This window comes from Planococcus citri, chromosome 4, assembly GCF_950023065.1.
Source record: "Planococcus citri chromosome 4, ihPlaCitr1.1, whole genome shotgun sequence".
Lineage (NCBI taxonomy): Eukaryota > Metazoa > Arthropoda > Insecta > Hemiptera > Pseudococcidae > Planococcus > Planococcus citri.
The window spans coordinates 63,536,571-63,553,226 of record NC_088680.1 but is presented as its reverse complement, the minus strand read 5'-3'; the positions used below and the strand labels follow the sequence as shown (position 1 = coordinate 63,553,226).

Here is a 16,656-nt window from a genome sequence, read left to right as displayed (position 1 = left end):
GAATTTTTGAAACTCTCACTGCTTCAAAATAATAATTGTTTTTCGGTGTTTTCATATTTTCCAAATTACAATAGGTATTTCAGAATAATTTATAAGCTTGTATTGCTTCTAAATTAAGAAATTTCTAGTTGTTTTTCATAGTTTGCATTGTTTTAAAATTTACAAAATTTCAAATCAATTTCCCGAATTCCCCATCGCTACAATTTCATAAAGTTTTCAATAAATTTTCAGAATTTTGCATTGCTGCTGAGTTAGGAAATTTGCAATCAATTTTTAGAATTCACACTGCCTCTAAATAGTCAAATTTTGAATAATTTTTCAGAATTCGTATTGTCTTTAAATTAAAAAATTTCAAATTCAATTTTCAAGTTCATATTGTTCACAAATTGTAAAACGTTTACTCAATTTTTGGAATTTACATTGCCTCCAATTTTTCAGAATTCTCATCTTGTTCATAAATATTACAATACTTATTTTATATAATTTTCAAGTTCACATTATCTGCAACTTACAGAACTTTTGCTCAATTTTTGGAATTCTCAGCGTCTCTAAATACAAATTTTCATACTATTTTTTTTAGAATTTCCATTGTCTTCAAATTTATAAATTTTCAAACCAACTTTCAGAACTTGCTTTTTATTCTAAATTAAGAATTAAATCTTATAAAATATGTTAAGAATTTGAATTGCCTCTAAATTACACGGAAAAAAATATGGGTAATTTTTACAAAAAAATTTAACTAAATACTGGTATTTAGCACAATCAAGTACCAGATCCCATTTAATAATTTTTACTGTAATCATTTAGTAAAAATTATCATTTTAATAAATTTTGCTATAGGTACCAATAGTAAAAATCATTCTGTTTTAATAATTTTTACTAAATCATGATAATAAAAATTTCATGTTTCAATTGTACAAAAATTAGTTTAATTACTCATTTTGAAGTAATTTTTAAATTATAAGTAAAAAGTTAAAAATTATTCATGTCAAGGTAATTCTTACTATACTTATGGCTATAGGTAGGCAGAAAATTAATGAAATGAATTTTTAGTTAGCAAATGATATAATAATTCATAACTCAATTTCAGCATTATTTTTGCCCCATTATCATATACTACGTAGGTAGTAAACTCCAAAGCATTTACCTATCCAATTTTCCTATGAAAAATCTGTCACCTACCTACTTACCTCACGGGGATTCGAACCTGGGTCCCTAAATTTCCTATTCCTACCTACATGCCCTATCCACTCAGCCACCACTTCACTACGAGGGTTACGGCATTAAAATAATATATTTGTTTGGTAAACACCCCACCAAGCCACTCCCACTTGAAATACACAGCTGGCAGACTGGGGGTGTAACAGGGTACAATGCAATGCAGCTGTTTATAAAATGATGAAAGGATAAGGCTGGGGGTATAGCAGGGTACAATGAGCGGCAGGTGGTTTACAAGTCCCCTTTCTCCTTTTTTAGGAATTTATGCATTAAAATAATGAACTAAAATTGCAATTACTCAGCAATTACCCATCCGAATTGAATGAAAATAAATCTATACCCTCCGCCTTAATGATTCTCAAATGGTGTCCAATAGGTACAAAAAATGGTTGGATAGCTTAAGAGAACATTCATTGCAATTGAGATTTCAATTTCTCAAAGCGAAACCAATAGTGTGCTACGCACACTAAAAAGTATTTCAAGCATTTCTCTTTTCAGCTGTTGTAAGAAATTATGAAAATGAGTAAAAAAAATCAATATCACAGGTGGTCCATAATAGCACACCCTATTGAAAGAAACTTTGCACCAAAAATTTCTGTTCATACCCTCATTTTCAGCAAAAACTGATCACTCCAGCAGAAACTACATCCTTTTTTGATATTATAAAGGTCTATAACACTTGGAAAATTACACCACATGTATATTTTAATAAAAGTTGAAAATCACACTAAAAAAATTTTTCAGTGTCTCAAAACAGTTTTTTGAAAATTTCTTAGCGAGTTTTGACTTTACAGTTGTAATTTTTGTCTCATTCGTTTTTTTGGTGAAAAATACATCGGAAAACATTTTTTCCTGACAGATTGCGCTAATTACCAACGAGAACGGGTGCTGGTCCATATTGTGGACTGGTCCATAATTGGTGCCCTTACCCTTAGGTATATTTTTTCGAAAATTATATCTCTCACAAAGAAACCTCTTGAGGTGTCCGCCTCCGATTTGAATGGGACCGCGATTTTTTGAAAGAGCATGTTCTAAAAACCCCAAAACCAAATTTTCAGCTGCCCAACTTCATATCTCGATATTTGGCGAACGTTTGAAAATTCAAAATTGACTGTTTTTGGTGATTTATACCTTTTTCAAAAAAGTACGTACATGATCAGTAAAAATCATCAAAATTAATCCTGAAACTGATGTTAATTCCCCAAATCCAAATTTCGCCATTTCCAGCCATTCTGGAGCCTCCAGCGCAATTTTTCAATTTCTCCAGAATTTTTAATTTGCTCCAGAAGACGTTAATATGAAGTTAGGCAGCTAAAAATCGAGTTGTGTATTACACTCGACCTGTTTAACGAGTTTATCTACATTTGAGCCGATTCTGGAGGGGACACCTCAAGAGTGGTTTTTTTACCAGTTTTTTTTTCAAAATAAAAATATTCAAAAATCAAAAATTTCCCGTTTGAGAGAAAATTTTTGAAATTTGCGCGAATCGCTGTATTTCGTCATTAATTAACCCCACGAAAGCGAATTTCGCCATTTCTAGCCTTTCTGGGGCCTCCCTTTAATTTTTGGATATTTTTATTTTGAAAAAATGCTGGTCAAAAAATTACTCTTGAGGTGTCCCCTCCGGAATCTGCTCAAATGTGGATAAATTCGTTCAACAGGTCGAGTATAACACACAACTCGATTTTCAGCTCCCCAACTTTATATTAACGTCTTCTGGAGCAAATTAAAAATTCTGGAGAAATTAAAAAGTCGCGCTGGAGGCTCCAGAATGGCTGGAAATTGTGAAACTTGGATTTGGGGAATTAATATCAGTTTTAGGATTTATTTTGATGATTTTTACTGATAATATACGTACTTTTTTGAAAAAAGTATAAATCACCAAAAACAGTCAATTTTGAATTTTCAAACGTTCGCCAAATATCGAGATATGAAGTTGGGCAGCTGAACATTTGGTTTTGGGGGTTTTAGAACATGCTCTTTCAAAAAATCGCGGTCCCGTTCAAATCGAAGGCGGACACCTCAAGAGGTTCCCTTGCCAGTTGAAATCCATACCAGGTTTTTTTTTCAAGATATAAAACATTGTAAAATCCACTGGAGGTTTCAAAATAACCCCCTAGCACCTAATCAATTTTGAAAGTCATAAATACATTTGAATCGAATTTCCACTTTTTGTTCCAAACAGAATGAAAACGATGAGTTTTTTACACCCCATCCTCAAAAAAATCACCTAAAAAAACACTGAATTTTGAACTGGCAAAAACGATTGTTCAGAGGGACCACGAAGGGAAAATCATCGTTTTCGCTTTTGACTAAAATTCCATCAGTGTAGCAGGGGTTCCAAAAACAGCATTAATAACGTTAAACACTTGATTCTTTAATTATTAGTAAAATACCTACCTACGGATTTTTATGCGCGAAAAACTTGAAAATATACTCATTAAAGATGCATTTATTGGGGTTGGTGAAAATTGAACGTTTCAAATTGCACGTGAAAAATTGCACGTATACAATTGAACGTGTGTGATAATTGCACGCATGTGAAAATAGAACGTTTACAGCGTTCAATTATTACGTTCAACTATCTGTATTGTTCTGAAAAGGCTAAAAATGAAGTTCAGCCGCTATAATTTTGGTCAGTGCACATTGAGCACCCTCTCGACCGTTTTAGGGAGTTGTCGCGAAATTCCATGAGTTCAATTTTTCAAAAGTAAATTTTTTATCTGCTCATAAATTCCAGAAAAAATGAAAAAATTTCAAGTAATACCATAAATTTAACATGTGGTCGATTTCAGATGGTTTCAACCTGTTCAAGGAGCTGGTAGCCATATTTCGAACATTCAAAAGTTAATTTAGACGGTTTTTATGGAACTTTGTGAAAATCTGAAATTTCCAAAATACAACCGGTTGTACCAGTTCCAGAACGCCTTGAAACCGTCTTCAATTGACTCAGCATGTTGAAGTAAATTTTAGCTTTCCACCTTCTTTGAGTAACATTTTGCGAAAATTTCAACTTTCAAAAATCCGCTGGAGGCTCCAGAACTGCTCAGAACGTTTCGAAACTGTAATTTGGGTTGGTGAAAATCTCACATTATTAAATCATTCTCAGACGTTAAATTTGCAGACGTTCTATTTTCACATGCGTGCAATTATCACACACGTTCAATTGTATACGTGCAATTTCGCACGTGCAATTTTCTTACGTGCAATTTCATACGTGCAATTTGCCGGTCCCCCATTTATTGTGGCTGAAATAAGCTGTAAATATATTTTGCATCTATTTTCAAGAAATGAAGAGTGATATTCCAAAACTCGCTTTGTCCATTTTTATCAAAGTTGGGTTTTCAGTGGTACCTGGTAGATGAAGTATTAACTCACATTCCTACATCATCAACCTACCAAAATGAGGTGTTAAGCTCACCTAAATAGCCAATTCACTAAAAATTTAAAAAAAAATAATGTTCCAAAACGCGTTTTGTCCACTTTTATTGAAATTTTTTTCAGCAGTATTTAGTGGATGAAATGTATACCTACACTCCTACATCATAAATCCACCCAAATAAAGTGCTAAACTCGCCTAAAAAGCCAATTTACCCGTTTAAAGGGAAACTGTTTTTCCTCTCTCCTGAAAAGTTGTGAAAATGGACAAAGCGAGTTTTGGAATATCACTCTTCAAATGCAAACGTATGTATGTACATACAATCAACATGAATGTCTAAAGAATGCATTTTTCGAGCAGAATAACATGCATGAAAGCCTGTTTTTTTTTTGGCAATTCACTCAAGAAATGCTTCCGCATGAATCTGTAAGACTGTATACCATTCCAGTAGGTGTCTAGAAGTGACAAGTTTGGAAACCCCTGATTTTGCTTTCCAAAAGCACATCGATGTATATCGAATTATCGATGTATAAAAGCGCAAATGATTTACAAAAAACGCAAACAGTTAATAGCTCCACGAAGACGATGTATCCGAGTTTACAGGCGTTGAATTTTATTTCAACCCTTTTTTATGTCAATATTCATTGAAGGCTCCAAAACGGATCTGTAAATCATCAAAATCAATTCAGTAGGTCGAAAAATAGTGCAGATATAAACCAAATGTTAGCTTTCTACCTCAAAAATGGATTTTGAATTTTCAAAAATTTACCAAAAAATAAAAAAAAATAAAATTAAACGCTGGAAGTGTGACTTAATGGAATATTTCTGCATAAGGTATCTACATTAGTTCAACAATTCTTCTACTGATTGAGATACCTACCCACCTTTTTTGTACTCGTATATATACCTATTTACCATGGTACCGCAAACAAATAATAATTACCTACTTACCTACTTTTTATTGTTTTTTTTTTGTTTTTTTTTTAGTTTAATTTTTATCGTAGATCACCTACTTAATTCTTATAGCTTCTAGGTTGGTAATGAAAAAAAATCATTTTTGGGAATATTTTTAGAAAATGATGACTGAAAACATAATCTGTGTCTTATACCTAGGTACCTTAGCTACTCGTACATTTATCTTTTTTATTGATAGGTAAGTATAAGTACTGAGTGGAGAATTATTTAATTTTTTATAAGAGAATAAATTTCAACAAATTGAGTACATACTTTGTGTAGGTATCTAAGGTGATATATTTTTTTTTGAGACGGTTTACGTTATTTTTACCATTTTACCAATTACCTATAATTATTTCATTTTGTTTTTTTCGGAATTGTGGTTTTTTATTAAAATAAATATTATAATATCAAATGCTGTTATTTTTAAATCTCATCATTTAAAACTGTAAAAAGGTAACATTTGTTGAGTTTCCTTTTTTTTTTTTTGATACCTATTTATTTACTTGCAAAAAAACAAATTAGATGATGGGAAGCTGACTCATCAATGATTTTTTTTTTGAAAAACTTATAGCTTCCCTTTTACCGACTTTTCTTTAGAAAAGTGGAGCACTGTATTTTTTGCGATAGTAAAAGTTGGTTGAAATATTTGTACAGCAATTGATCTGTTTACAATCGAATCGAATCATTTACAAACGATTGGCGATTGATTGATTTCTTGGCGAATCATTCGCATGCTTCAAGTTTCATAAAAATTGGTTCAGTCGTTCATCAGGGTAATCATTTTCAAGTGAAAAATATCGAAAAAAAATTTTGTCGCTCGATAAATTTGAAATCTTTGAGCTTTTGGAACTTGATGATGATGGAGAAATGTCCGGTAAGTTGCCTGGTTGTGAAATTTCAAATTTGATCAAAATTGATTCAGCCGTTTGCTGAGAAATTAACTATAAATTCTATACCTTACTTCTTATTTTATTTTTTTTGAAAAAATCCATTTTTAATTATCAATCTTCGATGTGCCTATCTTAAATCGTAATAATTTTTAGAAGGCAGTTTTTCTATTTCTTTTTTTTCTTCTAGTTGATAAATAGTTCCACCATCCATGAGTATTAGATAATAAATTGAATTTAAGTTTTATTTACAAGAATGTGGTTTATGCCTGATGAAAATTATTGAAAAATGTTGAAATATTTGTCATCGAATTGTGTATGTCGATGTCGATGTCGTTTAAATTAAATCTTCAATTCAATCAAAAAAAAACTTGAGTAGGTACCTATATAAAAATTCTTGCGAACATACGAATAATTTGTGTTCTACGATGAGACGAAAATACATTCCGTTTAATTTCACTGCTAATCGTGTTAACTCCACGTGGGTTTTATTATTATTAGCCGTTATTCTAATTATAAACAGTCGCGATGAATCAAGTAGGTACCGTAATTAAGTTGTCAAATCGTAGGAATGATCATGCAAAACATTTTATGCATCGAGTGCCATATTAAAAATGAGTGGGCAAATGCAAAATAAATTTTTAGTAAACTGATACAAATTGGCCGAAGAAAAAGAAAGTTATTTCGTATAAAATGAAGATTATTTTCATACGATGGTAGTTCAAGGCGCATATAAATAAATATGAAAAACCCACGATTACAAAATAAACAACGAGTAAGTATTCGAAAAATTCGTTGCTTGTGATGATGCAGTTAAGTTATTAGGTACCTACTACATATGTACATACTTGATGGTATAGTAAAAAACACGAAGTTATCGTGATAACAAAATTAATATAAAAATAAAAAATAAACACAGTTCTTCGTTGCCTTTAGAGAATTGTTTTTGTGTGTGATTTTGGATAGGTAGGTACATGTTTAAGTGTTTCTGTGTTTATTAAACAATATCAGTTTTGTGAAAACGAATAATATATGAATATCTTTGATGCTACCTATTTTTTTAAAAAATTAAGTACCTACCAGTTTATATACTTACTTCTCAGTGGTGAGTTTACTTACGTTAGTTATCCCACTAATTTTAAAATGGGCTTACCCATTCAATGAGTGTCTACCTGCAATCCTGCATATTAATTTCATTTTTCATCCAAAGTTTTTTTTTAAATTTTGATGAAAAATGTTGTTGTTTTTTTTTTGAAAATATGTTTTTAGGTAGTTTATTTTTTGGCTAGTATACCATACTTACCTATACCTCGATAATTTTGATTCAAAGAATATTTCTACCAATTGTTTTTTGCGATACTTATTCAAATTTGTGAATCTGGACGATAAATATGTAGATAGATAGCCACAATTTCGAGGATTTTCAATTTTTTTTTTTTTGAAATTCCAATTTCCGTCTCCTTTTCAACTCATGCTCTTCCGATCCGAACAAAACTAAGCTAGATCAAAAGAATATTGTCCTATAACATCTCTGTAACCAAAATTCTAGATCCCAAGTTCATTATTAGATTTTTGAAAATTTTTGAAAATTTTAAAAATTTAAAAAAAACTGTTTTAAGGGTGATTTTGAAACTTTTTCTTAAAATACTCAGGTATATAGGTACATTTTTCAGAGGAAAGTGAACCAATCAGAATGATTCACTCGATTCGACTTCCGCACATCAACCTAGGTGCCTAATTGAATATGGAAGTCCATGCTTTACAAACCTGTCAATTAAAACTACTAACATTCTCAAAACTGTTCAAAATTCCTCCTTGCGCATCTGCATAGGTGCTCTCTATTCGTCTCCAATTGATAGTATTTATTGTGAAGCTGCAGAGCTTCCTCCTGATTTTAGGAAAATTCTCATGACAAACAAATTCTTAACAACTGTTGCAAATAATCCATCTCACCCTCTTCAAAGGTCACTCAATGTCTACAGCTCTCAGCATTTCCTCCATTCTTCAGGCCCAATCCCAGAATTTATCAAAAATATGAACAACCTACAAATTGACCTAAAAAACTTAATACATCAACCAATATCTTATCCCCCTTGGTCTCTCAAACCTATACAGATGGAATTTTACTTAAGAAACTACCCAAAACATGATCACTCCCCATTATTAATCAAGAGTCATTACTTAGAATTGTTATCAAACTATACTGAATATAACTTATGCTTCACAGATGGTTCAAAAATTTCTAATATTCATACTGGTTATGCTTACTCAATTAATGACAAAGTTCTCAGTTTCAAAATTCACTACTGTGCCTCAATTTTTACTGCTGAACTCACTGCCATAAATCATTGCCTAATAGATATAATTTCCATTCAATCAGAAAATAAAAAATTCTTAATCCAAAGCGACTCACTAAGTTCACTGCTATCCATTCAAAACATTTTTCTGACCATCCCATAGTCCAAGACATACATAAGTCCCTTTTTAACCTCCAATATTATGATTACTCAATTAGCTTCATGTATGTTCCCAGCCACATAGGTATCACTGGAAACGAAACTGTTGATAGATTAGCAAAAACAGCCGCTACCCCCTCCCCTCTTACTACTCTCACTCCTGATGATATTAAATCTCTAATCACTCACAACACATTTTCTAACTGGCAGAACTTCTGGTCACAACAAACTTCAAACAAACTCTTCCAACATAAAAAAACTACTCTCCCCTGGAAAAATCTAGGCCACCTGAACAGAAAAGAAGAAATCCTGATTACCAGACTAAGAATAGGCCACACAAAAATTACTCATAACCACTTATACCAAAAAGAACCAAAACCCTCATGCCAATTTTGCAGAAACGAACCCATATCCATCCAACACATACTTTTCAACTGTCCCCAACTAAAACAAAACAGACTTACACTACAGATAAAAGAAAACCCACCTACTATCCCTGACGAACCCTCAGAAATACAAAAATTCATCTCCCTAGTAGAAAACATCGGCCTCACAAACCAAATCTAACCCCCCCCCCTTACGGGTGTAATAATCTTGTAATTATAAACACCCCCCCCCCCCAAAAAAAAAAAAATTATGTACTAATTTGAAACTTTAAAATAATTGCCCTTGAAACACCTTTTTTGAATTTTTAAAATTTTTAAAAATTTTTAAAAAATCCGAAAATGAACTTTAATTGTACATTTTCAGGTGCATAAAACGGTTTCATATTTTGTAAAAACTGATTTTGATGATCTATGTACCTATTGCACTGAATTTGTTTAACAAATTTGTTTCAGTGATTCACACAACCAAGCAATAAAGAATCTTTGATGGAGAGCACTGCCATTGAAATTGAGCAAAAGTTGCAGTCATTATCACGTCTTTATGTTCAAAAAATTTAATGGGAACTGAAAACCTAATTTTTTCGATTTTTCTTTTCTTGTTTTGAATTTAAAGAGCTAATCATTTCCATACAGGCGGGGTACCATTTAGATAGGTACCTACTATAACATCCCAAAATTTTCTGAATCGATCTGAAACAGATTTGAATAATTTATAGCAGCTCCAGAAGCTCCAGCAGATTTTCGAAACCTAGTTGAAATTTCCACAAGATTTTACCAAATAAAATTGTAAAGTAGGAATTCACTCTGCAGATTGATTTCATCATGCTGAGACAACTAGTAATGGTGGTATTGCCACTTTTGCTCAAAAGGGTCATTCCATGTCAACTCAACCAACGTTATTGAGTCATGTCTTTCGATTTCGCTCAAATTTTTTTTACAATATATATATACCCATCCAGTAAGTAAGAACCACACAATTAGTTTGGTCCCAGCCCCCTGAGGGGGCGGGTGCGGGGCTTCCATTATTTTCACATTGTCTCGAGGTACTCAACTTCAGCAGCCCATTCCTCCAAAACTATGATACTTTGATCAAAACTGATTTCACAGTTCAAAAGGGCATTGCATTCGAAACTTTTTAAGAATTTGAAATTTTCGAAAGTTGAAAATTGAACTTTCAAATTGAATGTTCAAATTTCAAAATGGCGCTGTAACTGGGAGCTACCATTTAAAATTTTGAAAAAATTTCCATAGATATAACTTTTGATGTTTTTTCGAAATATTTAAGTTTCGAGATGGGATCTCTTGATGGAGGAGGAGCACCTCACCCCCAATTTTGGGCGAAACTTTCGAAAGAAAATCTGGGGCATGTGATACATAGAATTCTATGTTTTTGGTGGCGCTGAACACGAATATGACGTCAGATTTTTGATAGGACCCCATCCATGGCCCCTAGCGCCTCCCTGAAGGGGCTAAAAGTTCAAAAAAGTGTTTTGTTCGTGCGACACATGAGATAGAATGTTTTTAGTAACGCTGAACACGAATATGACGTCAGATTTTTAATTGGACCCATCCTCGGCCCCCAGCACCAACCCCATAGGGGATAACCCCCCAAAAAAGGATTACATTTGTGTGACACATTAATTTAGTATGTTTTCGATATCGCTGAACACGAATATATAGCCATCGTTTTTTAAATCGACCTCACCCATGGCCCCCAGAACGTCCCCCAACAGGTAAAAGTCCAAAAAAACTATTGGGGGCCATGGATGGGATCCAATCAAAAATTTGACGTCATATTCGTGTTCCAGCGTCACCAAAAACATACTATTCCATGTGTCGCACGAACAAAACACTTTTTTGAACTTTTACCCTTTTTGGGGAGGCGCTGGGGGTCATGAATGGGGTCCTATCAAAAATCTGACGTCAGATCCGTGTTCAGCGTCACCAAAAACATAGAATTCGATATATCACATGCCCCAGATTTTTTTTCGAGAGTTTCGCCCAAAATTGGGGGTGGGGTGCTCCCCCTCCATTAAAAGATCCCATCTCGAAACTTAAATATTTCGAAAAAGCATCAAAAGGTATATCTATGCAAATTTTTTCAAAATTTTAAATGGTAGCTCCCACTTACAGTGCCATTTTGAAATTTGAATTTGAAATTTGAAAGTTCAACTTTCAACTTTCGAAAATTTTAAAATGCTTAAAAAGTTTCAAATGCAATGCCCTTTCGAACTGTGAAATCAGTTTTGATCAAAGTATCATAGTTTTGGAGGAATGGGCTGCTGAAGTTGAGTACCTCGAGACAATGTGAAAATAATGGTAGCCCCCCACCTGCCCCCTGAGGGAGCTGGGACCAAACTAATTGCGTGGTTCTTACTTACTGGATGTCTATATAATTTGAGCGAAATCGAAAGACATGACTTTCAAAATCGCGTTTTTTTGGTTGAGTTGACATGGAATGACTCCAAAATCAGTGAGACGTGTTCGCATATATACCCCATCACTCAAAATATTTTCTACGGCTGATTTCTAAATCATCTGTGCAAATCTCTAGATCTACGACCTGATGCGATCACATTGATGCAATTATGTTGAGAAATACATTTCCAGGACCTAATAGAATGTTACTGCTCTGGTTATTCGCTATTATTCCATTATTCTGTAGCGTATCAAATGCTGACACTGTTCCAGTAAGTATATACCTACCTACCTACCTACCTTTAATCTTACATATTCATTGAGGACGCAATACTGAAATGATCAGTGATCACTTTGAAAAATTTATTTATAATCCTAGTAATCATAATTTTAAAGGTAAATAGCTACCTAGGTACCTAATACTTCGTTTGTTTGTTTGTTTGTTTGTGTTTTTTTTTTGTTAAATAAAATTCATTTGATTAAGATACTTATTTAATTTATAACCACCGTTTTTAATATATTTCTTTTTGCTTTTCATGACAGCGCGGAGAACCTGGCTTACGTGGTCCACCTGGTGTACCCGGTGTACCCGGTATACCTGGAATGAAAGGAGAAAGGGGAGAGATTAGGCCACCGGTAATACCATTTTCAACTCGTAGCCTATCAAAAGTTTTGAAAAAACGATATTTAATTTTAAAGCACTCACTGAAGTCGATTACAATCTGGAACCTCCAGCAAAAGCTCACTTTTCTGAATAGAAGAATATACTTTTCCATTCGTCTCCTTGGATTCGCAATTCATCTGTCTTAATGTCAATTGATTCAAAATCTTAAACTTATGATGAAATTACAACTGGCGAAATTGATTACAGCACTTTCTGGAGCCAGTTCAATAGGTTTATGCTGGAAAAAAACAATTATTTAGGAAGAGAGGATCATCTTGAGCATACCTACACGTTGATTTTTGAAGTTTCATCTCAAGATTCACTTTTTTTTTTTGCTGAAAATTAATTAGACTCAGTTTTTTCATGGAGACGCTCCCAAAAAAAAATTTCAGAAATATCGAAAAATTGCCTTGAAAACTGAAAAAAGTGAAAGAATTTAAGACAGGAGTTTTTTGGCAAACAAGGCAAAAATTGATGCTGTTTGGACGTTTTGGTTAAAAAAAAACACACACACAAACTTTCTTCAAAATTTTGGTAAAAATTACGACCAATACACTATTTTTTTTAAAAACTACGTCCTGAGGATTTTTACGAGAAAAAAATTTACCAAAACTTGACGTCAAATCGCCAAAAATTGGTAATCTTGGACAATTTTGGCAAAAACGGAAATTTTTTGACAATTTTGACAAAAATTGGGCCTCTATTTTAATACATACGTAAGTGATTTTACGAGGAATGGGCACTTTTTTAAGAAAATGTTGACAAAAATGGAAACTTTTTGACAAGGCTTATCAAGTAGGTATATATTCAGTCAGTTATTTTTTGATGGCACGCTAATTCTTTTTTGTACCCCTTTCCCACTCCAAACATCCAAAAAATTGATTTTTGCTTCATCTGTTTAAAAAATATCCTCTTTTTGTTAAAAAATTATTCCCAAACAAAAGTCCTGTTTTTTGCCCAACTTGCAAGGTTCTGTTTTTTTTTTTTTTTTTTTTTTTTACGAAATTTACTTACCCAAGTTGAAAAGTGTGCATTTTTGGGGGGGGGTGGAGGGGGGAGAAATGTCAAAAAGCATCGATTTTAGGCAAAATAACGAGGCTTCAAAATTGCTCAATATATATAGTTCTAAACAGTTTTCAATCGATTCTCGGAGGGTCAAAAATATCAGGTAGATCGGAAAAATTCATCCCCACCATCTTAAATATTATTTCTACAAGAAAAATCATGACGTAAAAGTTATTCCTTGAACGTGCTCAGCACTAAGTATTATTCATTTTTCTTTCGCCCCTAATTTCAGTTCAAATTTTATTTTCGAAAATTTACCAAAAATCAAAAAATTCACATTAGCATCTTGAATTTTAGCTGATGATATTTGTATATTATTTTTTTTGCATGCTCTTTCGATCTACAGTTTTGTAGCTACATTTCGGGAATTTTTTTACCAATTGAGATACCTTCTTTTAAATACGATTTTAACGCTTTTCCCTACAAGTTATTAATATTTTTTGGAAATTTGATCAATTATTACACAAATACTCGTAAATGTGGGTCCAAGTGAGCAAATGAGTAAAATTATTTTCAATATCAACCTACGGGGCCTGCTTTTATTGATTCCTATTTATGCTGTCTCAAGGGACAAGATGGAGTTCCAGGATTACCCGGACTAAAGGGATCTTCTGGACTACCCGGACTACCCGGACCAATCGGACCATCCGGACAAATCGGAAAAATCGGACCTTCTGGATTTCCTGGATATCCGGTAATTTTTCAGTCCTATCTTACGTATTATCATTGTTCATAAGTACCTAAAATGTAAAATTCAATTCCTAAGTGGTGAGAGATTCAAAAGTTTTTTCATTTTTTGAAATTTAACTTTTCATACATTACCTACTTTTAGATTCATTAGATATTTTGAATAAATTGCAGGGTGAAAAGGGTTCAAAGGGAGAGTCTGGATTACCTGGATTCCCTGGAGCACCTGGATTTCCTGGAGAAACGGTAATTTTTTAATGTCCCTGTCCCTGCTGCATATCACTGCCATTGATATTGCACAAGTGTATTAATTATGCTCTGCAATGTTTTCCAATTTTTTCCCCTTAGGGCCCGGTGGGATTTCCAGGTCTAAAGGGTGAACCAGGATCACCAGGAACCTGTGGTTGTCCGGTAATTACGTTTACATTGCGATGTAAAAATGAAGTATTATGTTTATTTAAATCTGATAATTTAATGTAGAAAACTCCACGATTCATTTTAGCCTCCACAGAATGATGCACCAATGCCTCAGGTGATATCTAAGGAAGAAATCGGTGTTGCAAAAAATCCTGCTCTAACGTGTCGTGAAATCGCTGCCAAGGATCCAAGTTCTCCGAATGGTACCTACACCGTAGAAATAATTACTTACCAATATTTACTAGGAAAAAAAATAAATTGAAACTATTTTCTTCCATGTACAGGGGATTATTGGATAAATCCAAGCGAAGGTGACATAAGGAATGCTATTTTAGTCCATTGTGATATTGAAAAACGTATGACGTGCATTTACCCTCGAAACATTCGTTCCAAGACTTTTGATATTTCTTCTGCCAAGTCGGAAGTATGGTTAGGAAGTAATAATTCTGATTTTAAGGTAAAAAATTCATTTTATTTACCTACCTACTCATAATTTATAATCACAGACGCAGGAAAGGAAGTTGTTCTAAACATTGATTTTTATTTGATCAAAAAACATATAATTATGTGCATGATTTAAAACTATCCTTAGAGAGGAAACTTTACAACCATTTTTTTTTACAGATTGCTTACAAAATAAACGATCTTCAACTCACTGCACTGCAAAAACTTTCCATTTTATCAACACAGAATATAACTTATCATTGCAAAAATGCTATTGCTTATTACGATAATGCCAGCAAGAACTATGAAAAAAGTGTCAAATTACTGGGATGGAATGATGTAGAAATTACTCCACAAAGTCACCCAAATTTGCAGTTCACATCTGACCAAGATGGATGCCAAGTAAATGCCAAACCCACACATAGACTTGATTTTTTCATTTTCTATGGTACATATTTTCTGTTATGAATTGAAAAATATATTTGTTATTTTGTAGTACAAACGCAACGAGTGGTCATCTGCAATCCTGAATTATAGAACTGATAAACCATCACGACTTCCTATCGCTGATATTGCAGTTCGAGATGTTGGACGAAGCGAACAGAGCGTTTTTGTGGAAATGGGGCCTGTTTGTTTCATCTAAATTGGATTGATACCTACGAATATATCTGCTTCACTAATAACATCTATTTCTGCATTTAAAATGATATTTCAAACATAGAATAGGTATTAAATTGATAAATATAGGCAACGATAAAGAATATATTTTGTTTATAAGTTACTTTTGGCTGTTATATCCAAATCTGAAGGTTGTACTGCCACCTATATATTTTCAATAAACTGGTAGCACCCTACAACTGTTGTAAATGCTCGAGTAATATTGCTTAATAAATTATTTTTGAGTCAAAAACTCATTATATGTAATAGATAAGTAGGTATGTATGTAGCTATTGCACTTCCTTAAAATCAAAAGACAATCCAATAGATCTTTGGATTAAATTTCAGGTGCTGAATTTGATTTCTTAATTTTTGGAACATTTTTACAAATTTGAATTCGGTCGATTTCTAATTCAAAAGTGATCCAAATTTGATCACTTGAAGGAAAAGTGTTGAAATTTGGTTCATGCCAATTTCCAGGGTTGAACAAAATCACGAAAAATGTGATTCAAATCTCAGATCACGAATCACTGCTCAAAAAAAGTGATCCTACTCATTTTGACGAATCAATGAATCATGAATTTTATTTCAAACGAACAAAAACTAATAAAGTTGTAACATTTTGAAAAAAAAAAGGGTAAAATTGCTTGAAACATCGCTAAAAGCACATTAAAAATTGAATACAAATAGGTATTAAAATAGTAGATAAATTCTTAAAAATTACAACAAAAAAAATGCACAAAAATTCAGGAAAATTTGATGAAAGTGAGTAAGAACTCCTTGAAAAATCTTGAAGGTCACAAAAATACTTAAAGGTCTCCAAATTTGGGTAAAACTTTCAAAAAAAAATCTGGGGCATGTGATATATCATTATTTGGGCCCCATCCACATCCATCAGCAACACCCCAACAGGGTAAAAGTTCAAAATTGTTTGTTTGTGCAACACAATAATTAATTGATAATTCACATGCCCCGGATTTTTTTTTTGAGTTTTGCCCTAATTTAGAGGAGGGGATCCTTC

General features: G+C 32.9%; 1 protein-coding gene across 2 annotated transcripts; it reads left to right on the top strand.

Annotated features, from left to right (window-relative positions):
• Positions 1 to 7,266: 7,266 nt before the first annotated feature.
• Positions 7,267 to 15,888, top strand: LOC135846011 (collagen alpha-2(I) chain-like). Of its 2 annotated transcripts, none has more exons than XM_065364939.1 (10): positions 7,267 to 7,407; positions 11,838 to 11,973; positions 12,245 to 12,337; positions 13,999 to 14,124; positions 14,292 to 14,363; positions 14,466 to 14,528; positions 14,620 to 14,737; positions 14,819 to 14,991; positions 15,159 to 15,380; positions 15,475 to 15,888. In XM_065364939.1, exons 2-10 carry the CDS (start codon positions 11,872 to 11,874, stop codon positions 15,619 to 15,621), a joined length of 1,116 nt encoding a protein of 371 aa, XP_065221011.1. In that variant the 5' UTR covers positions 7,267 to 7,407; positions 11,838 to 11,871; the 3' UTR covers positions 15,622 to 15,888. The 2 variants fall into 2 exon arrangements, with proteins under 2 accessions (XP_065221011.1, XP_065221012.1); XM_065364940.1 differs by having other exon boundaries at positions 7,406 to 7,546.
• Positions 15,889 to 16,656: the final 768 nt, after the last annotated feature.